Source organism: Equus caballus, chromosome 27, assembly GCF_041296265.1.
Source record: "Equus caballus isolate H_3958 breed thoroughbred chromosome 27, TB-T2T, whole genome shotgun sequence".
NCBI lineage: Eukaryota > Metazoa > Chordata > Mammalia > Perissodactyla > Equidae > Equus > Equus caballus.
Window position 1 is genome coordinate 36,602,022 of NC_091710.1, and position 27,185 is coordinate 36,629,206.

At 35.4% G+C, this 27,185-nt stretch overlaps 1 protein-coding gene across 6 annotated transcripts in view; it reads left to right on the forward strand.

Annotated features, from left to right (window-relative positions):
• Nucleotides 1–27,185, forward strand: part of TUSC3 (tumor suppressor candidate 3) — a 223,681-nt gene that overhangs the window by 134,567 nt on the left and 61,929 nt on the right. For all 6 annotated transcript variants that reach the window (XR_011433379.1, XR_011433380.1, XM_005606357.4 and 3 more), the window contains one exon: nucleotides 7,349–7,438. Coding sequence is in view for 4 of the 6 variants with exons in the window: in XM_005606357.4 (XP_005606414.1) it covers nucleotides 7,349–7,438 (90 nt within the window). In the remaining 2 variants the exon portion in view is untranslated. The remainder of the gene's footprint in view (nucleotides 1–7,348; nucleotides 7,439–27,185) is intronic.

Sequence of the window (27,185 nt, forward strand, 5' to 3'; positions counted from 1 at the left end):
TTACACTTACAGATATCAAGATTTATTATGGGTATTTAATTAAGGCTTTGCGCTATTTATTGTACAAAAAGCTGTATGCAACAGAATTGACAGTCCAGAAATAGACTCATGCTTGTACAGTATTTCTGGATTTATGACAAAAGTGACCTTGCGGTGCAGTTGGATATGTATGGTGTTTCCAATAAATGGTGCTGGGTCAACTGGCTATCCATATGGAAAAAAAAGAATTTCATCTCTTACCTCCCACCATGGATCCAAGATGAATTGTGGATTTAAACGTGAAATGTAAACATTAACACTTAAAAGAAAACCTAGGCATATATTTTCATGATTTCTGGATGGGCAAGTATTTCTTAAAACAGAATGTAATTGGTAAACATCATGGAATAATTGCTAAAGTGAACTACATTAAGAACATTGCTGGTGGAAGTGCAAACTGGTGTAGCCACTATGGAAAGCAGTAGGGAGTATCCTCAGAAAATTAAGGATAGATCTACCATATGATCCAGCTATTCCACTGCTGGGTATTTATCCAAAGAACTTGAAAACACAAATGCATAAATATACACGCACCCCTGTGTTCATTGCAGCATTATACACAATAGCCAAGACTTGGAAGCAACCTAGGTGCCCATCAAGGAATGAATGGATAAAGAAGATGTGGTGTATATACATCATGGAATACTACTCAGCTATAAGAAATGATGAAATCTGGCCATTTGTGACAACATGAATGGACCTTGAGGGTATTATGCTAAGTGAAATATGTCAGAGGGAGAAAGTCAAATACCATATGATCTCACTCATAAGTAGAAGATAAAAACGACGACAAACAAACACATGGCAACAGAGATTGGATTGGTGGTCACCATAGGGGAAGGGGGGAGAGGGGTAGTCAAAAAGGGTGATTAGGCACACATATGTAGTGATGGACTATAATTAGTTTTTGAGTGGTGAACATGATGTAATCTACACAGAATTCAAAATATATTGCGATGTACATCTGAAAGCCATATAATGTTATAATCCAATGTTACTGCAGTTAAAAAAAAGAAGAACTTCTGTTTGCCAAAAGATACCATTAAGAAAATGAAAAGGAACACAAGCCACAGGTTCAGTAAAGATTATCTGCCATACAGATAATGTAACAGAGGACTTGTATCCAGAAATACAAAGAACTTTTCAAAACAGTAAGCAAAAGGCAGATAACTGAATTTTAAAAGAGAGCAAAGATTGCTGGGCTCTTTACCATCGCGTCCAAATTTCACTAAACGTATGAAAGGTATTCAGCTTCGTTAATCACCAGGAAAATGTAAAATAAAACTACAGTATGACCTACCACAAGTCTACCAGAATAGCTGAGACGAACATGCACACACGCAGATAGTCCAGTTGTTGGGGAGGATGTGCATAACCAGAACTCCCATACGCTGCTAGTTGGAGTGCAAATTTGGTCTAACCTCCTGGGAAAATGTGTTTGGTTGCATCCACTAAAACTGAATATACATACATTTCAAGAAAATGTCTTTACCCGTTTGGAGAGGTACGAAGGTATTGACTAGGAAGAGGCCCAGGGGACCCCTGTTGTTCTAATAGTATGCCATTTCTTGATCTCACTGCTGGTTTACAAGGTGTGTTCACGTTGTAAAAATGCATTGAGGTGTATGCTTATATGAATCATATATTTTGTTGTATGAATAATTTAGTTAACTACAAAAATAAAATTGTAGGTAAATTAATTGCAAAAATTAAAAATTTCAGATTAATGAAAGCAATGAAGTGGTAGACATTTTAGTTGTTAAAATCAAAACAGGAAATATCAATTATACTTATTTAGAGAAAAAGATTTTACAGACCTGGGCTATTTTGCATTTTAGAAGTGTATGTTTATTCAGTGTTTTCTTGTGTCTTGTGAAAAATGCCACAGCTATGTGAGTAATTATAAAGACTGTAAATGAAGACATCTGTCACTACTTCAGATGGCTCAGCAGACTATACTATGTTTAAGCCTACTTTTGTTTTATTGAGCCAATTTTTGGAATCTTGAATACGTCATGTATTAAGATAAATTTTTTAAAACTTATATAACAAATCATATGTATTACAGCTATTGCTATTTAACATCTTATTTTTTTTAGAGAATTTGAGCATTTTCTCTTATGTGTTAGCAAAATTTGTAATATAGTAATATGTGTTTCCTTATTAATGCATTAAATCACAAGACCTAGTGTGGTTCTAATAACTACCATGATTTTGGAGTAGCTGTCATAAATGATATTTTGAGATATTGACTAACTTATAGTAGAAAATATTTGTATTTCCCTCATCGATAAAAACCGCAGGTACTGCTAAAACTATTGTGATCTATCACCTGCATGCATAGTTGAAGGAAATTATATATTTTACTTATAAGATAGTGAAAATGAAGATTTGTTTTTATCCTATTACATTCTATGCATAGGCCCCTTGGGGTCTGAGTACTGCTGTATGATTTGAACTGTTTCTGCTCGTATCTAAGACTCACACCCCTGCTTGTGTACAAAATCTTCTTCAATGACAGTGCTCCAACGGTTCTCCCCTCTTTCAGTGTCATCATAATTTTTTCTCGTATTACTGAATCATTCTCATTAGCAATGCAGACATCCCCATATTCATCTTAAAGGGATGTAACACCATTTTTCCTTCCAGATGTCATTCTATTTACCTGATCCTCTTTATAGCAAAACTCCTTGAAACAGTTTTCTATATGTTCCGTTCTTTTCTCGTAAGGCTTTTGACCCACTATTCCATTGAAAATGCTCTTTTTAGGGGCACAAATACTTCCCAGGGAACTGAATTCAGTTTTTAATTCTGGATCTTCATGTTATTGATCTCTCATCAGTATTGACACAACTTATCTCTTCATCCTGAATCACTTTCTTCACTTGTCTTTCAACCGGCCACACTTGTGATTTTCCTTACTTCTCTGACTGCTCCTTCTTAATGATCTTTGCTTGTTACTTTTTATCTACCACTCTTGTTTCAGAGTGGCCAGAGGGTCAGTTCTTGGCCATTTTCTCTTCTGTATTTACATTTACTTCCTTAGTGATTTCATCCAATTTTAAAGCTTTAAATACTATCTAACCATTATGGACTCCCAAATTTTATCTTGGGGCCAAATCTTCCCCAACTTGCTCATACTGCATCTTACCTGGAAGTCTGTCAGGTGTCTCAGAATGGACAGTTACAAAACAAACTCTTGGTCTCAGTCCCCAGACCTATAGTCTTTGACTTCTTAGTTAATAGCAAATTTATTGTTCTGATTGTTCACGTCAGAAACCTTGTAGTCTTCCTTTACCACCTTTTTTCTCTCACGCCCCACATCTAATTCTTCAGAAAATCCTGTTGGCTCTTTCTTCAAAATATGTCCAGATTCCGCCTATTTCCCACTATCCCTGCTACCTTTGTTTAACCTCCTCATTATTTCTTCATCCACTTAGTGCAGTAGCCTTTTAACTGCATCCTGGCTTTCACCTTTACCCTCCCTACAGTTAACTTTCAAAATGTCAACCCATGTGGCCCTGGGATCCACCCTGCATTACTTCACCTATCTGATCAATTTCTCATCTCGTCGTTAACTGTCCTTCAGTCTATTGACTTCTTTACTCCTTCTGGAATATGCCACTCATTCTTCAGTAGAGTCTGTTTCACTGCCTATTCCCTTTGCTTGGAACACTCTTTCCCCAGATGTTTACGTGGCTTGCTCTCTTTTAGATCTCTGCTCAAATACCACTTTCTTGGAGAGGCCCCTGCTGAGCATTCTGATGAATATTGCAACCTCCTCTCCCATGACTTCCTTCCCACCTTCCCTGCTTTACTTTTCTTCAAAGCATTTATCCTTGTCTATCATATAATTTAATTTTTTATTTTTTATTGTCTATTTCTTCCCTATAGAATGTAAGCTCCACGAGGACAGTTCCCCCCTTGAATTTTTGTTCATTGCTTTATTGTCAGCTTCTAAAACAGTTCATGAGCATATAGTAGGCTCTCAGTAAATAAGTGGTGAATGAGTGAATGAGAAATACCCACTTACTTTTCATGGTTAGGGGTGCGTGTCGCTTATTTAGGATTTCTACCTGAGGGCAGGGACTATCTTTGTCTTATTCATTGTTATACCCTAAGTGTCCAGTAAAATACTTGGTATGCTGAGTAAATAATTGTTGAACAAATACAATAAACTGGAAGAGCTTCATAGAGAACCATACATAGGCCTTGGGTAGTATAGAGAGGTTGACTGAGTAGGAGTAGTGTTAACAAGATGTAGATATAGGCATTGCCTCAGGGATGTGAGCAGCAGCAAAAAGAGTAACCCGAATGGAACATACAGTGTCAGTTAAGGAATGGTGGGACATGGTGCTATTTTTTTTTTTTTTTTGGAAGGTTAGCCCTGATTTAACATCCACTGCCAATCCTGCTGTTTTTACTGAGGAAGATTGGCCCTGAGCTAACATCTGTACCCATCTTTCTCTATTTTATATGTGGGATGCCTGCCACAGCATGGCTTGATAAGCAGTGTGTAGGTCCACACCCGGGATCTGAATTGGCAAACCCCAGGGTGCCGAAGCGGAGCGCCCGAACATAACCTCTATGCCACTGGGCTGGCCCCCATTGTGCTATTTTGGAGTGTAGGACCAAATTGTGGAGGGCTTTGGAATAATAATAAATAATATTTACTAAGTTTACATTGTATATCATGCACAGTTTTAAATGTGCTACATGGGCTGACTGACTTAAAACCTTCCTAGCTTAAAAAGACTGCTGCCAATAATTATCCTAATATTATAGATAAGAAACCGAGGCCCAGAATGATGAACTTCTCCGAGGTAGCGCAGGTGCTGAAGACAAGCCTGAACCTGCAGTGTTCTAATTTAAGAGCCTCTGTTCTTAACTACTATGATATACCACTGGGCAAAGGACTTTAAACATACCAGTGGTAGAACTGAAGAGTGTTGAAGATTCTTGGATGGATACATTGTTTTATAAATATTTTAGTCTGTTAAGTATCTTAGTATCTCAAATGAATAGTCGGAAATAAAGTGAGACTCTTCAGGTTGTTTGATTTGATTTTTCCAGCATTTGACAATTTTTGATGACCACATCCTTCTTTCTCAAAATTCTATCCTTGGCTTCTATTGCAATGTGTCTACTTTCTTCATTTTCTTCCTCTCTGACTTGTGTGTACAGGTTCCTTTGCAGGCTCCTGGTTATGAATCGGCATACATGTATTCCTCAGGGTTCTTTCCTAGGCCTCTAGGCCTTCTTTTCCTCTTACCCTATCTACTCTTCTTGAGCATTTTCATCCATTCCCATGACTTCAGTAACCAACTATGTGCGGACCCTTTGCAGATTGGTGGTTTTTTCCTAGAACTCTGTCATTAGATCACATATGCAAATGTCTCAAAGAAGTCTCACCATCGAAAGATGTTTTGAAATGGATGTTTTGAAAGCACTTTAGGGTCACCCCATATAAAACTGAACTCCAAATCTTTGACCTGCTTCCCTTTCACCCTCACATACTTCTGGCCCCACTCTGTACCTCGTTGGGTGGCACCACAAACTATACCCTGTTGCTCAAATCAGAACCCAGAAACCCAGAGAGTAATTTTGACTATTTTCTCTCACATCAATCAACCACCACTGTCTGTTGGCTCCGCCTCTTATATATTTCTCCTATATGTGTACTTCTCTCAGTTCCTATCACTACCATGGAATGAGCCACTGTGCTCTCTCATGTGTATTTGTGCATCAGCCTCCAAACTGAATTCTATGCAAATTTTACTTTTCTCCAGTCTATTAACCATACTGTAGCTAATGTCATCTTTCTAACATAAAACTTGATATGTATTTTTTCCACCATAGTTGGAGATAGGAATACCAGTTGAAGCAGTAAAAGGCAGAGAAAGAATGGGCAGACAAGTAAAAGTAAAACCAGAAATAAATATACACAATAGTGTCAGTGCTGATTTAGTGACTTGAAGTGTTAGGTTCCGAGAAGTAGAACTCTAGTATTATTGGGTATCTATTAAAAGCAAGGAGGTCACTTGTTTATACTATAAATGTATTTATTCGCTTGATCTCTCTTTTCTTGGATTTTAAAATATACTCTACCTGAAACACTGTTTATATTATATGTACAGCATAATCAACTTTAATATACTTTCTAAATCGCTGACATGATACTTCTGTGAGTTAGATATGCAATTTATTTTTCTCACATAACAAGTGTACATTTTTAAATGATTTCTTTTAGACGGTATATAATTCTTTATGCTCACTCTGGGTGTAATATTCTAGTATATCTACTCAGTTTAAAGTGCAAATATTTGGTACAAATCTAACTTTCAGAAAATATCTCAACCTTAGCTAAGTCTGTACAAGTCAAATCTGGCTTTTAAGAAGTTTGAGTTAGTTTCAGAGTTACTCTCAGGAAAGTGGGAAAAGAATTCAGATTAACCTCTATAATCCTGTTATTGTCATTTTCTTTTGAAACACCTTGGCTCCCCCAAAGTTATAGAACAGAATCCAGATTTATTCTCTTGAGTTTAAAGATCCTCTGTAATTTTCCCCATCCTACTTTTCCCTTTAAAAATTGTGCAAATCTAGACTGTTTAGACCCCCAATCATGCATTGTTCATTCTGACCTTGAATCTTTGTTGATACAAATACCTACCAGAGCCAGGCAGCTCTAGTCAAGAGTGACTTGGGCAAGTTATGGGACAGTAGGAAGTACTGGGAACTGTTTTAACGTGAAGAGCACATTTCAGTCTAAAGATATTCAAGTTTGTAAATTTAAACATATTTTATGATTTAAACCAAAAATGCTTACACATAGGTTATAGTGATTGTGACTACTGGTTCATACTCTCTCTCTCGCCCTCCCTATAATGTCTTGGGACCTCCAAGATTAGTTCTCCAAATACAGCCTTTTCAGGTAGACCTAGCAGGCATATAATCTCTATGGGTTATTCCTGGGTATGTCTAAAACATCGTGTTTCATCTATACTTTTGACTGGCCCTGGTTAGGACATATCAGATTGTCTGTCACCATGCCAGATGCTTTCCGAATGTTATCTAGTTTAATCATTACTGTATCTCTTCAGCATAGTTGGCATCCCCATATTATGGATAGCAGATCTGAGAAGCAGAAAGAAAAATAACTTACCGAAGGTCCCACAGTTAACAAGTGAATATTATTTTAATGAGTGAGCCAGTGTGATTTTTAAAAGGTAGTTTCATGACTATTTTTTTAAAATGCAGTATTCTGGTATTCTTTGGTTTACATGTTATAACATTGTGCCCTGTTTTTCAGTGTATAGTCTTTGCTATGACTTCTGGCCAGATGTGGAATCATATCCGTGGACCTCCATATGCTCATAAGAACCCACACAATGGTCAAGTGGTAAGTGCACGTTCTAAGCATCAATGTTCTGAACTTTAATCCTGTTTATATGGGAGTTAAAAATTATGTATAGTATTTAATAAGAAAGGCTTCTATCTGTAAATATTAAATATATGTTCTCTCTTCTCGTTTACTACCTGTGCCATACATACACACAAGCACATATATACACATATTAATTTTTTTTTGGGTGAGGACTGCTTTAGTGTTGATTAAGAAAATCAGTCAGTATACCTATATCAAATACACATGCATAAAGTGTTCTTTCAACTTTGTGTACTGCTGTGGCAGTAATATGTAATGCCACAAGAAGAAATAGGAACAGATTGTAGCCAGTGTCCCATCGATGGTAAATTTAATTTAGTTCAGAAGAGATTAATTAAAACATCATTAAGAATGCTGGCAGTCATGTACTGGAATGCTAGGACTATTTGCCACAAAATTAAAACTGAAATTGATGTGTAGTTAAGTCAGTAGCAAAGTTCCCATTAGTAACTGCTACTGAATTTACATAACTTATTTTGTTGCCTTCCCTTTCCTTTTAGTAGGTGGGAAGTATTGTAGTAGATCAGTATGGCAAAATACTGACTTTGATGCTTGGTGTTAAGTTGGTGAAGGTTAACAACTGTTTAAAAATGTGCTTTTTCCTTTAACTTTCTTTTGGAAAATATACAGATTTTTGAGAGAATAATGTAATGACACCTGTCATGTACCCATCACCAAACTTAATCAATTACCAGCTCGTAACCAATCTTGTTTCATTATTCTCCCACCCAGTTCTCTTTACCTGCTCTTGGATTCTCTTGAAATAAGTGTCCAATGTGATTTCATTTCATAGATAAATATTTTAGTAGATATCTCTAAAAGATAAGGTCTTCCTTAAGAATCATAACCACAATACCATGATCACATCAAGAATAATAATAAATTCTTAATTTCTAGAGTTGTAGTTCTGACTAGAATAAGATTATCATATGGCAAAGTAGTGTTATAAATTCTCTGTAAATCTAAATGTTTAATGTAAGCTTTTAAGATTTATTCTTCATTGCTTACAGTGCTTCAGATATCTTTAATATTAACAAAAGCGAACAAGCTGTTTATTTCTTCTTCCTACATTGTTTGTGACTTTATTTGAATTTCTTTGTGGAGCTGTAATAGAGCAATATAGTTCACTTTATTCATAGCTTGTTCCCTGAGTGCCCAGTCAGATTTTAAGGACTAGTTGCAGGTTTTCAGAGTAACGGTCATTGATGCTACATAATAATCAATTTGGTCTCATATTTTTATTAACATGATTTTATGAACATTTTCAGATTTCTCCTATAGATGGCAAGGATATGGAGTAAAAGTTAGACTCTGGATAATCAGCTGCCATAGGAATTCAGACATAGTTTTTGCTATGTGTATGTATTTTTGAAATCTGTCACCAAGAGAGAGGAGTAATTTGAGTGTCTTTAATATTCAAAATAATTATTTTAAAGAAAAATACTTGCAAGTAATTATTGAGCAATAAATTGTTCCCTTACCTTCAAGTCTTTCTGACCACTCTGTTTTAAAAGTGTGGTCCTTTCCTCTCATCCTCTTCCCTGATACTCACACTGTTTCTCTTTCCTATTTTATTTTTTCTCCATAGCACTTAATCATCTTAAAACATGATATACAATTTACTTATTTTGTGTTGTTATTTTTATTCATATTTTTTTGCCATGACCCCAATAGGATATAAGCACCTGACAGCATGGCTTTTCATCTCTTTTTGTCACTGATATATCCCCATTACATAGAGAAGGGCCTGACACAAAGTTTGATCACTTTTGTGCTGATGATACTTAAAAGTGTAAATTTAGGAAATCTCATAATTTTTTCATTACTGTCTTTTAATATTCTTCTGAAAAGAATATTCTTTAAGTAAAAAAACATATTAAGCATGGCTTTTTATTGTTTATGATTTGTTAAAGTGTATGAAAAATTAATGAACATTCTTATGAATGTTTTCAGTTCCAGAGAGGAAGAAAAAATAATTTTCACTCTACTGAGTTTTTGGCTGAGACCCCTATAACAAAGGACAGAATAAAAAGAGAAAAAAAACCCCAGAAGTTTGTTAACATATATGCCACATGTACAGTCATGAGCTACGTAAAGACAGGGATGTGTTCTGAGAAAGGTGTCGCTGCACGATTTTATTGTGTGAACATCATAGAGCGCACTTACACAAACCTAGATGGCACAGTCTACTACACACCTAGGCTATATGGTACTAATCTTATGGGACCACCGTCGTATATGTGGTCTGTCATTGACCAAAATGTCATTATGTGGCGCATGACTGTGCACGGGGGAGATACTCAGAGAAAAATAAATAACTCTCCGAGGTGGCTTAGAACTCAGACTTAGATCCCATCTTCAGCTAAAGACAGAAAGAAAGGTATTGGGGGGAGGCCACTTATTTGTAGCTGACCAGGAAAAGCAAGGTAAGCAATATTAAGGTTTATTATGTAGGTTTAAGTCAGCAGGTGCCTTCTCCATTGATTAGGGTCTGAAGTTGTCTTCAGGGATTAACCTTTGTCCTTCCTGGTAGAGAAAGGAAGAAGGACACCCTTGTAAATGTGTGTCCTGCTTTTAGGCAGATGGGGGAGGGCGGAGAGCTTTTTTTGTATCTGTTTCTTCTTAGTTGCCTTCAGTTCAAAATAATCCTTACCCCAAAGTGGCATATTTTGAAGTGTCATATCCTGCTACATTTCTTACTGTAATCTCTATTGTCTTACCATTTCAACCACTACTTTGCTAAATCAGGAGACTCTAATGCCCTCACCAGTAGTTTACTGGAGTAAGTTCCAGACAAGTTTGTGCCAATAACAATAACAGCAACAACAGTCGATGCTGTCTGTTGCTTTCTGAATACATGCTAGGCACTAGACTTCAGAGATGTATTCACTAGGTGAATAGCCCTAAAGCATACCTTCATTATAGTTCTAACATTCATCTGTGTGGATCTGAGTTACCAGTTAATTTGGAAATCCTAAGTGGCTCTCCATTTCCTGCCTATTGGAATTTTCCTTTTCAACCCAATACCTCTACTACTTTTCAGTGAAACTCAATGTTAGCCTATTTATACTATTCCTTGTCCCCGAAATATGTGCTTTATTTTCCGTTCCTGGAATGTCCTCTGTTTCTGTCAAATTATACCCACCGTTCAATCTCAGCTGATCTGCTTCCCCTGAGGTGCAGCCCTTCTTAACTACATTGGAAGTTCTTCCTCCCTCCCTTTATATAATTATGCGCATGTAGTTAGTCCATTTGTTTATGCGTTCTTTTAGTATGATGTTTTTAATGTTTTTTATATTCCATGTTAGGCAAATCTTTAAACTTAGAAAATTTCTCTTAAGCTGTTTGTCATCTTTACAATCTGCCTCAGCTGGTCCTTAATAAATATTTTAGCAAATGATTATAAGGACTCATACTAGGAGATTTTTGTTTTATAAATTAGATTATCATAATTCTTCTTTTAATTTTTTTCCTCACCAGTCAGAAGAAAAATAGGGTCAACATGTCACTGTTAATTCAGTATAAATCAGTTAGCAAACTTAATGTCACAGGAACATTTATTTTAAGGTTCAGATTAGATTAAAGAGAAATTTTATTGATTGATTTAGAAAAGTTTTCATCCCCCTTTACATTTTTGTCTTACTATTTTGCCATAGAAATTGGCATGGCCTTTAGGAAAAGGTACTCTCATGGCCCAAAGGAACACTAAGAAAATAGAGTATTCTGTGTTTTTAAAAAGGAAGAAACTTTTCATTCCTTCATACTTGCATCTAACTTTCAATGTATTTATCTTAGCTTTTCAACATCTTAATCAAAAGTTATAGAAATGATGATATTTAAAAAGATGAATTAGTCTCAAACTTTTCACCCCCTTATATTTTGTAAAAATATAAATTTTTCTTATGTTTGAATAAAGTATTAGGATTGAAGAAAAGATCGTAAAAGTCCTGGAAATACTGGAGCTTCTTGATACAAAGACAGTTAAAAGTGAGTGTACTCTTGGTATTAGCGTGCCAGGTTCATTTTTGCCCACATCCCAGAAAGCCAAACACAGAGATGATGAGATTGCAGCAGAGAGAGGGTTTAATCACAGGGGAATCATGTGAGGAAGCGAGACCATGAGTCTCAAAACTGCCGCCTCAAAAATAGAGACGCCGGGATATTTATGGTGTAGGGGGCGCAAGGTGGTCTGAAATATGGAGACTGGTGATTGGAGGTGAGGAGAGGTGAGGTAATTGATGATATGCACAAGCGTAGTCAGACTCCATGCCTCTTCACAGGACGCGTGTTTGCAAAATGGCAGCATTAGCATTTTCTGAGGGTAGAGTTTTTAGCCTCTTGATGTGAAAAGGTTGCCTATCGGACATCTCCACGGGCCCAGTTGATGAGTTGATGGTCTCAATCTACCTGAAGTGGACAAGGAGTTCTAATTCCTGAAAACAGCTCACACACCCATTACTGTGGTGACCCAGGCTCCAGGGAGATCTTATCTATAGGAGCATAGTGGGAGCCAGATAGCATATTGCCTAAGCAGCACAGTTAACAGTGGGTGGGTTAAACAGCTAAAAGCTATAATCAGTAACTGCAAAAAAGGAAAAAAACCTTTAGTTCCTAGCTACTTAATCATCAATGGCTAACTGTTTGCTGGTTTCATTAGCCGAAGAGATATGGATACTATTTCAGGTTTATGTGAGATAATTGCTAAGCAGCACAGACAAGGCTTTAGACTTGCCTAGATCACACTGTGGAAAGGGCCAGGAGAAGGTTGCCTCTAAGGATAAAGCTTTTTTCTTGTTTTGCATTTTAGCATATTTTAGTAAAACTTTCCTGCCTGCTTTTTTGTATGCATAATGTCGACGTACACTGAAACAGGAAAATTGTGCTTTAGGTTTTGTTTTAATGCATTGATTTACATAATAATGTTTTCACATTACTGGAACAAAATAGAAGATTAACTTTGCTTTATAAAATGAAATAGTTACTGGTACAGAATTTTTGCCTTCAACAATAATTGTCCATTAGAATGATAATAGTAAATGTTTTTCTTTATAATAGAGGTGTTTAAATTTCAAGGCATAACTTGAAAATCAGCATATCCTCCTTTGGTAATTTCTTCATATTTTAACCTGTATATATTTCTAAAGACAAATTGCCGTGTAGGATTCGTGTTTTTGACAATAACTGTAATGAGGCTATTTACCTCTTTCAGTGGTATAGAATAAAGTGATGAAAGGAGTGTCTTATGACTAATATAAAGGAGTTTTATAATTTAGCATTAATTTTTGAAGACCAGTGTACATTTAGTGGAGTAAGGGATATGAGACAGTAATTTTTATTATTTTTCATATTTGTAATATAATTGAATAACCATTCTATTTACATTTTAAAGGCTTATGCCTGATTTCAACTCTGTTTGGTTTATGTAAGTGGTTTAAGAAATTTGTTTTAAAATTATTCGTGAAGAATTATTTCAGTGTTAATGTTAAAGTCAACTAACTTTGTAAATACCTTAGGATTACACTATCAAGCTCTCATGGCTTCCAGAAATACTTTTTTTTCCTTTCTCTGAAGTCATGGTTTCTAAGTAGAGTTCTGGTTGATGGTGAGTTCTTTCTGCCAGTTTTTTAAGTTGCATAATTTGATTGCCATAATTTGAATATAATCAAATTATAATCACTCATAATTTGATTGAGTTTTTAATGGGATTTGGCATTATGATATCTAGTTTTATCCCTTTTAAACATAAAAGCCACGTTAATTATTAAAAGGTTCAACTTTATTTTTTTCAGATTGAGCAATTTTTATTTAGTGCATTGATTTATGAAATATATGTCAGTATTATTGCTTGATATTTTAAATGTTAAGTTATGCATAATAGGAAATCCCTATGGAAATGCAAATGTATAAGAATAATTAAAACAATCTTGAAAGAGAAGTACAAAGCTAAATAACTTACATTACCAGTTTTTAAAAGTTGTTTTAAAGTTACATTAACTAGGATAGTGTTTTGTTAATACGAGCATAGACAAATAGATCCACTTAACAGAATGAGTTTTCAGAAACAGATGCACACAGATATGGCCACTTGGTTTATGGCCAATAGTGACACCAAAATGCAGTGGGGAAGCAGGGCTTTTAATAGATAGTGCTAGAGTAATTAGATATGTATATGGAAAAAATGAATCTTGACAGTTATCACATAGCATAAATATAAATTCCATATGGATTGTGGAGGTAAATATGAATGGAAAAAAAGCTACATTGAAATATATTAAAATTCAAAACTTTCCATCTTCAAAAGGTTCCATTAGGAATGTGAAAAGGCTAGTCACAGAGTTGGAGAAGATATTTGTAATAAATAGGTCTTACAAAGACTTGGATCCAGAGTATATGAGGAATTCTTACAAATCAATAAGAAACAGATAAGTAGCCCATGGGAAAAATTGGGGGAAAGACTTGATCAGGCTCCTTCTCAAAAGAGGCTATCCAAATGGCCACTAAACATGTGAAAAGGAATTCAACTTTATTGGTTAAGTAAATGAAACTTAAAACACAATAAGGTGCTGTAACATACTCACTAAAATGATTAAAATGGTAACATCGTTACCATGCAGAGTTTCAATAACTAAAATGTGAATTGGTTCAACCAGTTTAAAAGTTGACAATATGTTTGAAAACTGGTCATCTTCATACCCATGATCCTGAAATTTCATTCCATAGGTATATACCCAAGAGAAATGCATCTACATGATTGCCAAATGAGATGTACAAGAATGCTAACAGCAGCATTATTCTCAATAGCCCCAGGCTTGCAACAACCTAAATGTCCATCAATAGTGGAATGAATAAATAAATTGTAGTATATTCAGACAGTGGAACATATGCAACAATAACTGCTTTTTACATGCACCAAAAAGGATGACTCTCAAAAATATAATATTAAGTGGAAGAAGGCAGGCACAAAAATTTATATACTGTAAGAATTTCATGTATTTAGCTTGACAACGAGGCAAAACTAATCTGTATGTTAGGTGTCAGCAAAGTGGTTACCTTTGAGCTGGCTAGATCATAACTGGAGTGGGACATGAGGGGGCTTCTAAATATCTTATTTCTTCATCTAGGTCATGGATATACAGGTGTGATCAATTTGTGAAAATTCATTTAACCGTAAACTTGTGAAATATAAACTTTTCTCTATCATGCTATATTTCTATAAATTTTTTTCTAAAACATAAATGCTTTAAATACATGCTTAAAAAATGCATGTTTTGGATACTGATAATCCTAGGTTTGACCCTACCACATATTTTTTGTAGACGAGTTTGTCTAAATAATGGTAAAACCTACCTAATAGGCTGGTTGCAAGGATTAAATGATCTCAGTCACACTAACAATGATTAATTGTTATCATCATTATGCTCTAAAAAAATTTTCCTCATCAGATGTTTGGTAAATGCTGCATCTGATATTATCCATGTGAAAGTTTATAGTACACATCAATGATAAAGAAACCTATTAATTTTGTTTAACCCAGTGCCTCTCAAACTTATTTTTGTCTTCTATTCATAAATACTAGAACATTCTGGGAAATGCTGATATGTAATATATAAAGTGGTCTGATACACAATATTTTATAGATTCCAAGTAACAATACTGTGAGATTAGAGAGCAGGTACTTTACAAATGAGGAAAAGCAGCATTCCAAGAGAAAGTAGGAGAGCCACAATTAGAATGGTCGATCTTGGAACATGATTAAGACTCATTTGAGGACTAAGTTGATGATAAGTAGACTAAATTATTTTAAAATGTAATTTAAAGTTTAGATATGCATATTGTTGGTAATAGTGGTTAATGTTTGAATCTTGATGCTAAAATCCACTTGAAATTTTTGACAGAAATTCTAAGAAATCTGAGGGCCCTGAACAATCTACATGAATCAGAGATGATACCTATTATTTTGTGCAGAGAGACTGACTAATTGAATAAGAGTAAAAGCTCATGAAATGTCCATAATCTTCACAAACATAATCCTCTTAAATAAGATGACTAAGGCCTAGTAAGACCCTAGAGACGTAAAGATATGTCTGGTCAGGTGTAGTCCTGGAATGTAGCACTAGCTTCCAGGCTGTTTTTCTCTATTATCTGATTCTTCTAATTACTTTTTTGAAATATGATACTTTGACTTTTTCTATTTCAACTTTTGCTTTTAAAATTTACTTTCTGATCATAAAATTAATAAGTGCTTATTATGAAAATGTATAAAATTATAAAAAATAGGTATTACTAAATGCTGCCGCCTTATACTTTCTCCTCAAAGAGAGAGAATATATTATGTAATTAAGCACACTGCCTATCTGTAGGTAACAGATTAAAGAGAATGTTGTTGCATTCAGCTATAAAGTAATCAGAAATGAAATACAGAACATTAAAAGCCAGGTTAGTCATCCAAAATCTAAGCAGAGAGCTTAAAAGGCCACTGAGAATTGAATGGCCTTTTCTTGCATCAAGTAAATACCATATACATAAACCTTCTACATACACACATTTGAAGAAAGGGAATGGGTCTATATACATTCCTAAGATGATGCTATAAAAAGATGACAGCAAAACAGAAGTGAAGGAAGATTTTCAGGGTTAAGATAATGGCAGACCCCTTGTGCCTGGTACACCTCTGCCTGCCTTCTTGTTAAAAGATTGATAGGGATTCATCAAAATGCAAAGCTAGAAACAGAATTACAAAGTAAAACTAATTAAGCCCAAAGTACAGGAGAACTTCCATTAACATCTGCTTCTATTGCAATGGACACTGGGGCACAGTTTCTTTGTGCTTATGAACTTCCTCAAAGTTCACTTTAAGTTTTCATCAATATGGTTAAATCTATTTTACTCACTCCACAGAAATATTGTTTGCTTTCACATGCTATCTCTCTTATCTTACCAGAGTGTTTCAGTTCTGCCTCATGCTCTCATGGCTATATTGAGCTACTAGTGAGGAATATAAGCTGATAACAGATTCTACTATTGGGCCAAAACATGAAAAACCGTGACTCTTTCTGTGTAACCCCATTAAGTAATGTTGCATAAGCGTAAGCTTCACGCCCATTGTTATTTCTTCCACACTTGGTGACTTTGGAACCCTGTAACATTATATAAATGTTATCAGGACTTCAACTTTTCCTCATGTGTAAAATTTCAAGGTAGGTATAAATGGTTTCTGTTCCATTGCCACATAAAGTTTACTGCCGTTATAAATTGGCTGTCTGTTGTGATGTAATGAAAGGGTGTTTGGGCTGTAAAACTCATGTCACACCACCAGGGGGGAATTTGCCCTTCCAGGGGACATTTGGTAGTTACCAGATACGTTTTTGGTTGTCACAACTGTGGGGACATCTGCCCACTACTGCCAGCTAGTGGTAGAGACCAGGGATACTCCTAAACATCCTACAAGGCAAAGGGCAGCCACCTAGAACAAGGAATCATCTGGCCCAAAATGTCAGTGTTGAAAATGAGAAGACCTGTTTTAGCTACAGAGCTACAGAAAAGTTTGTCGTCTTAGATATTTTCCAGTCAAGAAAACCATCCCATCCAGCATTTACACCCAAAGGATGACTTCAAAAGACACAAGGAAAAAAAACTTAAAAAAATTGAAATAACCAGTGCTTAGGATCACATTGACCTATAGTTTAATGTTTAGGATGGTTGTATATTGCATGCCATCAGTAAATATGATTGATATGTAAATGTTTTTGAGATAGTGGTTTTCTTTAATATACCTAAGTAAACGTAATTTAATCTGTGACATTTTTACATGCTTAAAAAGAGATGTTCACATAAGAGAAAGTGAAGAAGATTCTCAGACCCAGAGTCATTTTTATGCCTTTTTCCTGAAATGTACAGACGAAGAGAAACAGATTGAAAGAAAACAGAGTTGAGTTCTTCCCAAGCTCTGCCTCTTACCACTTGTCATTAGGGGGAAGTTACTTAGTCTCTCTGTTCTTCTATAAAATGAGTCTAATACTGCTTTTCTTACCTTGTAATTGTGTATGAGATGAAATATAATAATATATGTGTAAGTACTTTTAAACATTGAAAGAAGTCCTGGTTTGGTTTGGATTTCTTCCAAAACTACCCAAAGACAATGACTCAAGTGAAAGTAGTTCAGATTGGAGGTGAAGGAAATGTAGGAAAGGAATGGGAAACTGAATTCCGGAAGGGAGGGCAGCCAAAAAAGACGTGTTATCCAGCCAATTCCTGTTGTGGGCCACTGAAGCTTAATACTGCTGGGGGATCTCCAGGAGCCTGTGTAGAACACATACATCTATGTTCCCACCCGAGTGGTGCAGGAAGCTGAGGTATTTGTATACCACCGCTCATCAGTCACTGTTGAGTGCGGTAGCCCTGGGGAAGGCATTACTTTCCCCACACTGGTGGACTTCAGCTATCAAAGAAGTCCAGCCAGGCAAAGGAATGCAGGTGCTGGTGGGGGCAGTCAGGCTGGAGAGCAGAGCGCTGAGGTTGTAAGGACAAGGGAATATGGGCAGTACACTCGTAGACAGTGTCTACCACCACTTCCAATCATATGCTAGTTTTATTCTTTTTTAGTAGATTCTTAAACAGAGGAAAAAAATCATAGAGAACCATACTTTTGAATTAGTGTTTTTAAAATATTATATGCTGAAAAAAATAGCAACAAATAATACTCAAAATGTCTCACCAATTGTGGGTAATTTCTTAAGCCAATATCATATATGCCTTGTAAACAATCATGCAGGAAAAAGTGTAAAAAGTATATACATATTTAAGAATATCTGTCTGTTATCTATCCATCAGAAATTACTTTATCCTTATTACACATTTTAACAATTCTTACATAGATGAACAGATAATTTGTTCCCTTATAGAAAGTTTGTTATTGATGCCCTGTCGACAGGGCCTGTGTCATGAATTGTATTTTCCGGAAGCAATGTGCATTGCAGTCCTCTCAGCTATCCATGCCTACTGCCTGTTCACCTTAAATCAACAACATGCACTTAGGGGAACACTGGTCAGAATGGTTCATCATTTGTGGCTGTCAACAGAATGGATATGTAATGGACATGTGTCAGCTCCGAATTTCTGATTCTAGCTTTAATAATTCAGTTTTCTAACTGGAGTGAGCTAACTGGATCAGACAAGCTTCACAACAGACTGTGGGGTATGATGTTGTGTCTTTATCCATCTGTTAGTTTTTATTGTTATTTATTTATTTTTTTGCTGAGGACGGTTCACCTTGAGCTAACATCTGCTGCCCATCTTCCCTTTTTGGATGTGAGCTGCCACCACAGCATGGCCTTTGACAGTCAAGTGGTGTAGGTCCGCACGCGGGGAACCAAACCCAGGCCGCCAAAGTGGAGTGCGCTGAACTGAACCACTAGGCCACCAGGGCTGGCCTTAGCTATTAGTTTTTAAAAAAATTAAACATGGTGTTTGTAGTGTTGGTGACTGTTCTCATTTTCATATGTTAATTATGGAGTAAAACATGTCCACAAGGATCTAAAAATGTTATTAGAGTAAGTTTCACTGCATTGAACTTAAATGTAAATGAATACAGAGAATGTAAAGAAAATTAATAGTGCAGGCAGTATGATGCTGTGTGGATTTGCAAGTTTATTTGTTTGTCACTATTAAGATGCTGTGTAATGGCACAAGTCAAGTACTAATGGTCCACTTAACAGCATGAAAGTCATCACAAAAGCAGTCATTACTGTGTAGCTAAAGGGAAGCTATACAACTATATGGTTACATGGGACATAAAGACGTTTTCTGTCGTTACAAAACCAATCATCTTGAATGAAATGCATTCAGTGAAATAAAGCTTATACTTAGGTTGTAACTCCCAACGTAAATAAATGGATTGTTCTCTCTCTTTTTTTGAGGTTTGGCTTTTAGCCTGAGGATGGCTGTGGTTTACCACATAGAACACAGAAATTTTCACTGCATTATGGTTAAGTGGTGGGTGGAGCTGAGAGTTTAGTTCCACATGCATGTGCAAAAGCATTTTGTTGCGAGATGGTGTGCTACTCAATCTAGAACTTATCGTTAATGAAGTGCTGTCTCGATGTCTCAGGCAGCTATAATAGTCTTACGCTTTCTCCAGTGCTCTGCATTTTCATGCCTCAGGGGCTTTGCATATGCTAGCTCTTTGAAGGACATATTTTAGTCATAAATTGAAAATCATAGAGGCTTATTTAAACTAAATATGATTATTTTTGAATAGAAATATTTACAAGAACGTTCAGTAGTGTTATTGTAGTCTTCATGCCACCAGCAAGGAGAATGTCAACATATAATGAAAATTTTCAAACGGGAACTCAGAAAGACAGTAATAATTGATACACTAAAGATATGCAGAAAACTTAATGTACATTTTGGAATTGGGATTCTGCCCTTTTATTTATTCATCCCTTTATTTTTCCATCCAATAAACATTTGTTGAGAGCCGATTAAGTGCCAGGTACTGTTTATGCCCTAGTGGTACAGATATATCATGGAGAACATAGGCTAATGGAAAGACGTAGCGTGATATGGGTTTGCCCAAAGTCTCAGTCATTAAAGTTTTGCTTATCATTACTTTGCATGGTATTAGAAACTGAAATTGTTTTAGAATTTTGCCTCAGTATCATGGTCACTTTGTTGCTATGACCCTGCATTTTATCGCTTGCAAGTTTGCCTTATCTTTTTATTCTTTTTGGTGTTTTAAATTTTTTGTATCTAGTTGGCCTTTGGTAGAGCTCCTTGCCTTGATCTCTGGCGTCTGTTGCTGCTCCCCTATGCCTTCTCTCCTCCCAGTTTTGATTTCCATCATCACGGTGTGCACTCCTCGATCCTAAGCTCACTGATCTTGATTACCAGCTTCCGGAGCCAACCCAGAGTGCTTCTCTACTTCTTCTTACCTGTGGCTACCTGTAATCCTGGCAGTTAATTAAGCAGGACTATGCGATTTGTATCCTTACCTCCTATCAAAGCACTTTGCACGTCATAGATATTAAATAAATAATAGTTGTGAATAGATGAATAAATCTTTCTTTACAAATAGGAACTCAAGTTATATTTTAAGCCTTTCAAAAATGTTAAGTACATCTGAAAAAAATGGTTTTCCCTCCTAAGGTTTGTTTGTACTTTATAATTAAAATCTTGAAAGCACATACACAGAGGGATTATAGAACTACAAAATGAGAATGTATTTTAATATGTCAAACTTAATCTAATATAGTTACAAATTCTCTCTGAGAATCTAGAATAAATGCTATTTCAGAGGGAAAAATGAAAAAAAAGAGAAAAATTGAGACTCCCACAGAGAAAGGGATAAATGACTTGCTAACTGGTTCATATTGTTTAATATTTTCCAATTTTGGAAAATTACATAGTACATTGGAAAGAGTAATTTACTAAATAGACCCCTGTGATCTTTAAAAAACAAAGAAAATTATTCTCATCCTATCAATGAAATTGAGTCAGTTATATTAAACATAATTCATAATAAGTATATACATTCTAGTTTGAAAAAAGCATGTTAGCATTATATCTCTACAACTTCAAAATAAGACCACGTCAATTTCAATAACTCAGTATTTCTGATTCAGTGCATGTTTTTCAAACACCATTATATTTTGATTCTCTAGAATGCTAATCAATGATTTAAATACGATTTTTTTTTTTTGAGGAAGATTAACCCTGAGCTAACTGCTGCCAATCCTCCTCTTTGTGCTGAGGAAGGCTGCCTCTGAGCTAACATACATGTCCATCTTCCTCTATTTTATATGTGGGACGCCTACCACAGCATGGCGTGCCAAGCAGTGCCATGTCCGCACCTGGGATCTGAACCAGTGAACCGGCGAACCCGGGCTGCCACAGCAGAACATATGCACTTAACTGCTGCGTCACCGGGCCAGCCCCTACAATTAATTTTTTATAAACTGATAAAATTAGCATTAAAGTTGTCATTTCAATATTTATATTATCTACATTACTTTTAGATAAACAGATTTTGAACTATTAGGAAATTTGTGTAAAATTTGAGTATTAGGTTACATTAAAATATGTTGTAGTGTTTCTGTATATTTAAGGAAACTTTTTCCGTAAAGTCTTAAGCACCACGTCGTATATGTCACATACATTTATCAAAACAGAGAACCAAAATATACTCTGTCCCTCTTACATAAAAAAATGCCCTAGTATGATTTGATCATATTGTAGACTAAAGTATGCTGTAGTTTATAAATGAGTTCTAAAATTCAGAATAATTGATAACCCTAAAGGGAAGAAACAATAGGTAAGCAGTGGTGAAATTTCCCATGATTTCGGATAAGTCATGCTAAGTATTTTAAAGTAACAGTAGGTCTCTCTGTCTCACTCTGTCCCTTTCTCTACATTTCTCTCTCACCCATTTCCTTCTTCCCTCTAAATATTGTTAAACTTTTGGTGTCATTTTACTTAATAATAAAATACCTGAAGCATATATTAGAATAAGATTCAGGTAGAAAAATGAGTCAAATGTATTTTATTTTCTGTTAATTCTGGTTTACAGTGAACACATAATACATTTTCTTTTACTATAATCTTGGAATGATGCTCCTCCCTTCTCTATACTTCTAAAACCCTTTTCTTCTCTCCTAGTTCAGGAATCACTTTTTTGAAGAAGTTATCTATGTCCTTGGATGAATAGAAACTTCTCCTACTCTGAATGGCCATAGTAGTTATTTGTCTTATTTGTTCCTTTCAATCTCATATAGTATCTTTTTTGCATAATTATGTCCACTAATAAAATGAAAGTATCTTGACCATAGAATCAGAATATTACTCATCTTTATAATCTTCTTATAAGGCTATACAAACTTGAATGAATGAATGAATGAATGAGCCAAAGACATGCACACAAAATGACCAAACTGGATGGATTATGTACATTTTATTCTATATTTTGGCTGATAATGCTGCCTGTGTTCCCCTCACTATTTATAAAATGTCAGAATTTTTGTTTCATGTTTTTTTGTTTCCTTGTTTTTAGATTAATCTGAGAAAGTAAGTGCTTTAATTTCGTTCTACTCACTAACTAGGAGACAATTGACTGCATACAGTATAGAGGTGTTTATTTATGAAATTATTTCCAGCTGTCTAACTATATCTCTATTTAGTCTATTTAACAATTTACCTCTACAGGTTATAATTGCTTATTCCTTACATGTACTAAAGTTTCATCTATTTGAAAGTTTTGGAATTAACTAAAAGATATTTAATTTGAACCTACTCCAAACTGTGTATTGAAATACAGAGTTAGTATATACCCTAAAATGTTTTAAAACAGTTTTTAAATATTGCTTTCCTCTACTGTAACTTATAAATTTTTTAATTTTGTTCCTGTATAACTTAAAAAAAACTGCTGAAATTTATAATATTCTAAATAAGCCTCATTCTAAAATGAATTGTATAATGGCTGTACTAGCAGCGCTGCTGTGTTAATGGAGTAAAAATGCTTTAATTCTCCCCCAGAGAAGCAATTACTGTGAAAAACAACATTTTCTTCTGCCAAGAAAAAAGATTATTGTGTCCTACATCAAATCTTGGAAGAATCTGTCAAAAGCTCTGAAAGTTAGGTAACATTACAATTTTCTTTCACTAAAAGAATGAAAAGACTATTTTTTACAATAAAGGGAACATTATGAAATAAAGAGGCACTATATATTGTGTCTGGAATTTGATTTGCAAGTTATATACTTATGAAATGTTTAAGTTGCAGTTTCAGGTTCTAAATTTAAACTGTAAATCTTCAGGAATGCTTGCCCATTGTTTGAGATTGCATCACCCCGCTGTGCTCCTTCTTGGAGGTACATATCTATCGAGTGCAATTTAATGAGATATGCAAACTAATACATACAGTTTATTCTCATATTCTCAAAATTATGTGGGACTCCCAATGGAACAAGCTTTTTAAAGAATTTAATAATATTTAAAAATGTGTAAGATTGCACATATAGTGCAATACCACTTTCGATTCTTTGTGAATCCTACAACTGTTCAATTCATACAAACTGTCTCAAGCCTCATATATGAAGAAGAAATGTCTGCATTATTATCGTGTTAATCTCTATGGCACCTAAATTATTTGAGACTATTATATCTTAAAACAATACTTGCTATTAGGTAACTTTTTTATAAAAATGTCTTTTATACCTTTTGTAGTGATGTGTGTGCACGGTATTCTTTTATTGCTTGTATTTTAAGTTTTGATAACTAGAAACCATTATTTTTCTCCAGCTTGCTTATTGGTTAATATGTTAAGTTCTGAAAGCATAGATCATCTTCAACATATTTTAAACAGCTAACAGGTTTATTAAAATACACTATAAATGTAACTAGTAATCATTTAACTATAATGACTCTTAAGTGAGTTGTAATTTACAGTTCATTACTGATTATTAAGTCATTATTAAAGGTCTTCTCATTTTAGAGAAAGTTTTTCTTCTCCTCATTTTTCTCTTAACACTTCTTCCATTCACCATGGTACTAGAAACTTTCAAACCTTCATATCTTTTTCTCTCTCTCTTTTTAATATTTCATTAATGCCAGTAAAACTCCAGACAACTTGGATTTTTTAAAGTGTCCAATTATCAGTAATCAAAACCTAACATAAAATCTAGCATTAATAGGGGTAATATGATCTGAGATAATTAATGTGACTTTTAAAAGTGCTACTTGCAAAAAAATGGCAGCATAGGAGAACTCAGTCTCCTTGTTCCCCCACGGAGATCAATGATTGGACAACTATCCACAAATAAAAAGAGCTCTGGGAGACCTATAGAGTCCACATAGGAAGTTTTAGCAACACAGTGGAACAAAAAAAGCTGAGAATTATCACAGGGGAAGGAAGACCGCTTCATTTTGCCTGTATCATCCTATCCTCCTTGCTGGCACTGTTCAGCACCAAGAAGGAACTTCCCAGCTAGAAAGAATTCCCCTCACCTAAAAAGGAAGAGTAGGGTGAGCAAACAGCTTCTCCAAGCTTTTGGGACATTGTGCAATTGTCTACTTCAGTTTCACCCCACCCAGATCAACAAAGCTAAGACATAGAGAGCCAGCTAGGATCAAGGAATAAACACAGGGACCATTATTAAAAAAAAAACCGTGAGAGTGTTTGTATTCAACGGAAACCTACTCTGAGGACAAACTCAGCAGATTTTGCCACTGACAAAGCCAAGGACCAGCAAAGCCACTACAGACTGCCTTCAGATATTGCCAGCTTTCACTCCACAGGTATTTGTGTTCACTGACACCATTGCCTGAGTTCCCCTCCGTGCCTGCTGGAGCCCAGGAACCATACTAGCAGGCATTCCAGGCCTCTGCAGCTGCATAAGGATGAGACAGCAGCTACCTAAGTCCTTCCTCACCCATGCAGGAGACCGGGAGCTGTGTTGGCAGCCAGTTTAGGGTTCTGCAGTGCAAGAGTCAAGCCCAGATCCCCTGCCAACCCCTACCACCATGTCCACTCACCTGAGCTGGAGAGACATCACACACCTGCACAGTTACTTTAAATGTACAGTCATTTGCTACATAATGGCATTTTGGTCAAATACAGACCACTTGTACAATGGTGGTCTCATAAGATTAGTACCATATGGCCTAGATGTGTAGTAGGCTATATCATCTAGGTTTGTGTAAGTACAGTCTGATTTTCACATAATGACAAAATCACCTAATGACACATTTCTTAGAACATATTCCTGTCATTAAGCAACGTGTAACTGTAAATGTATTGAATTCTTCAATCATAAGGCATAGAGTGACTGGATGAATAAAATGAAAGGCCCATCTACATGTGGCCTACAAGAGATTCACTTCACCTTTAAGGACACATAGAAGTTCAAAATTAAGGGATGGAAAAAGATACTCCATGCAAGTGAAAACCAAAGGTAGCTATACTTAGACAAAGTAGGCTTTAAGCCAAAAACAGTAACAAGGATAAGAAGGTCATTATATAAAGATATGGGGGTCATTAACTTTACTAATATATTAAGCAGTATATTAGTAAACATATCTGAAGGCAGAAGTAGACAAAAATATAATAATAGTAGGGGCCTTCCATACCCCACTTTCAACAGTAGATAGGTCATCCAGACAGAAAATCAACAAGAGAATATTGAACTTGAGCCATGTTTTACACCAAGTGGACCTAACAGATATACATAGAACATTCCATCCAAAAGCAGGAGAATACACAGTCTTCTCAAGCGTGTATGGGACATTCTCCAGGAGAGATCATATAATAAGTCACAAAACTAGTTTTCACGAATTTAATAAGATTGAAATCATACCAAGTATCTTTTTTGACCACAGTGGTATGAAACTATAAATCAGTAACAGGGGGAAATCTGGAAAAGTCACAAATATATGGAAGTTAATACACTGCTGAACAACCAAGAAGAAACCAGAAGAAAGTCAAGAAATATCTTGAAACAAAAGAAAATGGAAGTACAACATGCCAAAACCTATGAGATGTTGCAAAAGCAATTCTAAGAGGGAAGTTTATAGTGATAAACACCTACATTAATTAAAAAAATAAAAGATCTCAAATAAACTAGCTAACTTTCACTTAAGGAACTAGAAAAAGGACACACTAAGCTCAAACTTAGCAGAAGGAAGGAAATAAAGATCAGAACAAAAATAAATAAAATAGAAACCAGAAAAGCAAAAGAGCAATAAAAATAAGACCTGGTTTTTTGAAAAGATAAAAAAATCAATCAACCTTTAGCTAGACTAAATCAGAAGAAATAAGATTCAAATAAATTAGAAGGACGAGACGTTAAAAGTGATATCACAGAAAGACAAACATAGGAACAAAATTACGCCAAAAAACTGGATAACCGAGAAGAAGTGGATAAGTTCTTAGATACAACTTACCAAGACTGAATCATAAAGATATAGGAAATTTGAGCAGACTAATAATGAGTAAGATCGAATCAGTAATCCAAAGCCTCCTAACCCAGAAAAGACCTGGACCAGATGGTTTCACTGATGAATTCTACAAAACAATGAAGAAGAATTAACATCAGTTCTCAAATTCTTGCAAAAGACTTTAAGCAGAGGGAACACTCCAAAACTTATTTTACAAAGCTAGCATTACCCTGATAGCAATGTCATATATGGATACTATAAGAAAAGAAAATTACAGACCAACATCGTCAACAAATGCAGATGCAGAATTTCTTGACAAAATATTAGCGAATTGAATTGAACAACACATTAAAAGGATCCTACACCATGATCAAGTGGGATTTATCCCTCAGATGCAAGGAGGCTTCAACATACGCAAATCAGTAACTGTGATACATCACATTAACAGAACGAAAGATAAAAACCATACGATCATCTCCATAGATGCAGAAAAAGCATTTGACAAATTGCAACATCCTTTCGTGATAAAAACACTGAACAAACACGATATAGAAGGAACATGCCTCAAGACAATAAGGCTGTAAAAGACAAACCTACAGCCAGCATCATACTGAAAAGTGTAATGTTGAAAGCTTTTCCTCTAAGATCAGGAAGAACCATGCCCACTCTCATCACTCCTATTCAACAAAGCACTGGAAGTCCTAGCCAGAGCAATCAGGCAAGAAAGAAAGAAAAGGCATTCAGAGTGGAAATGGAGAAGTAAAACTGTCTTTGT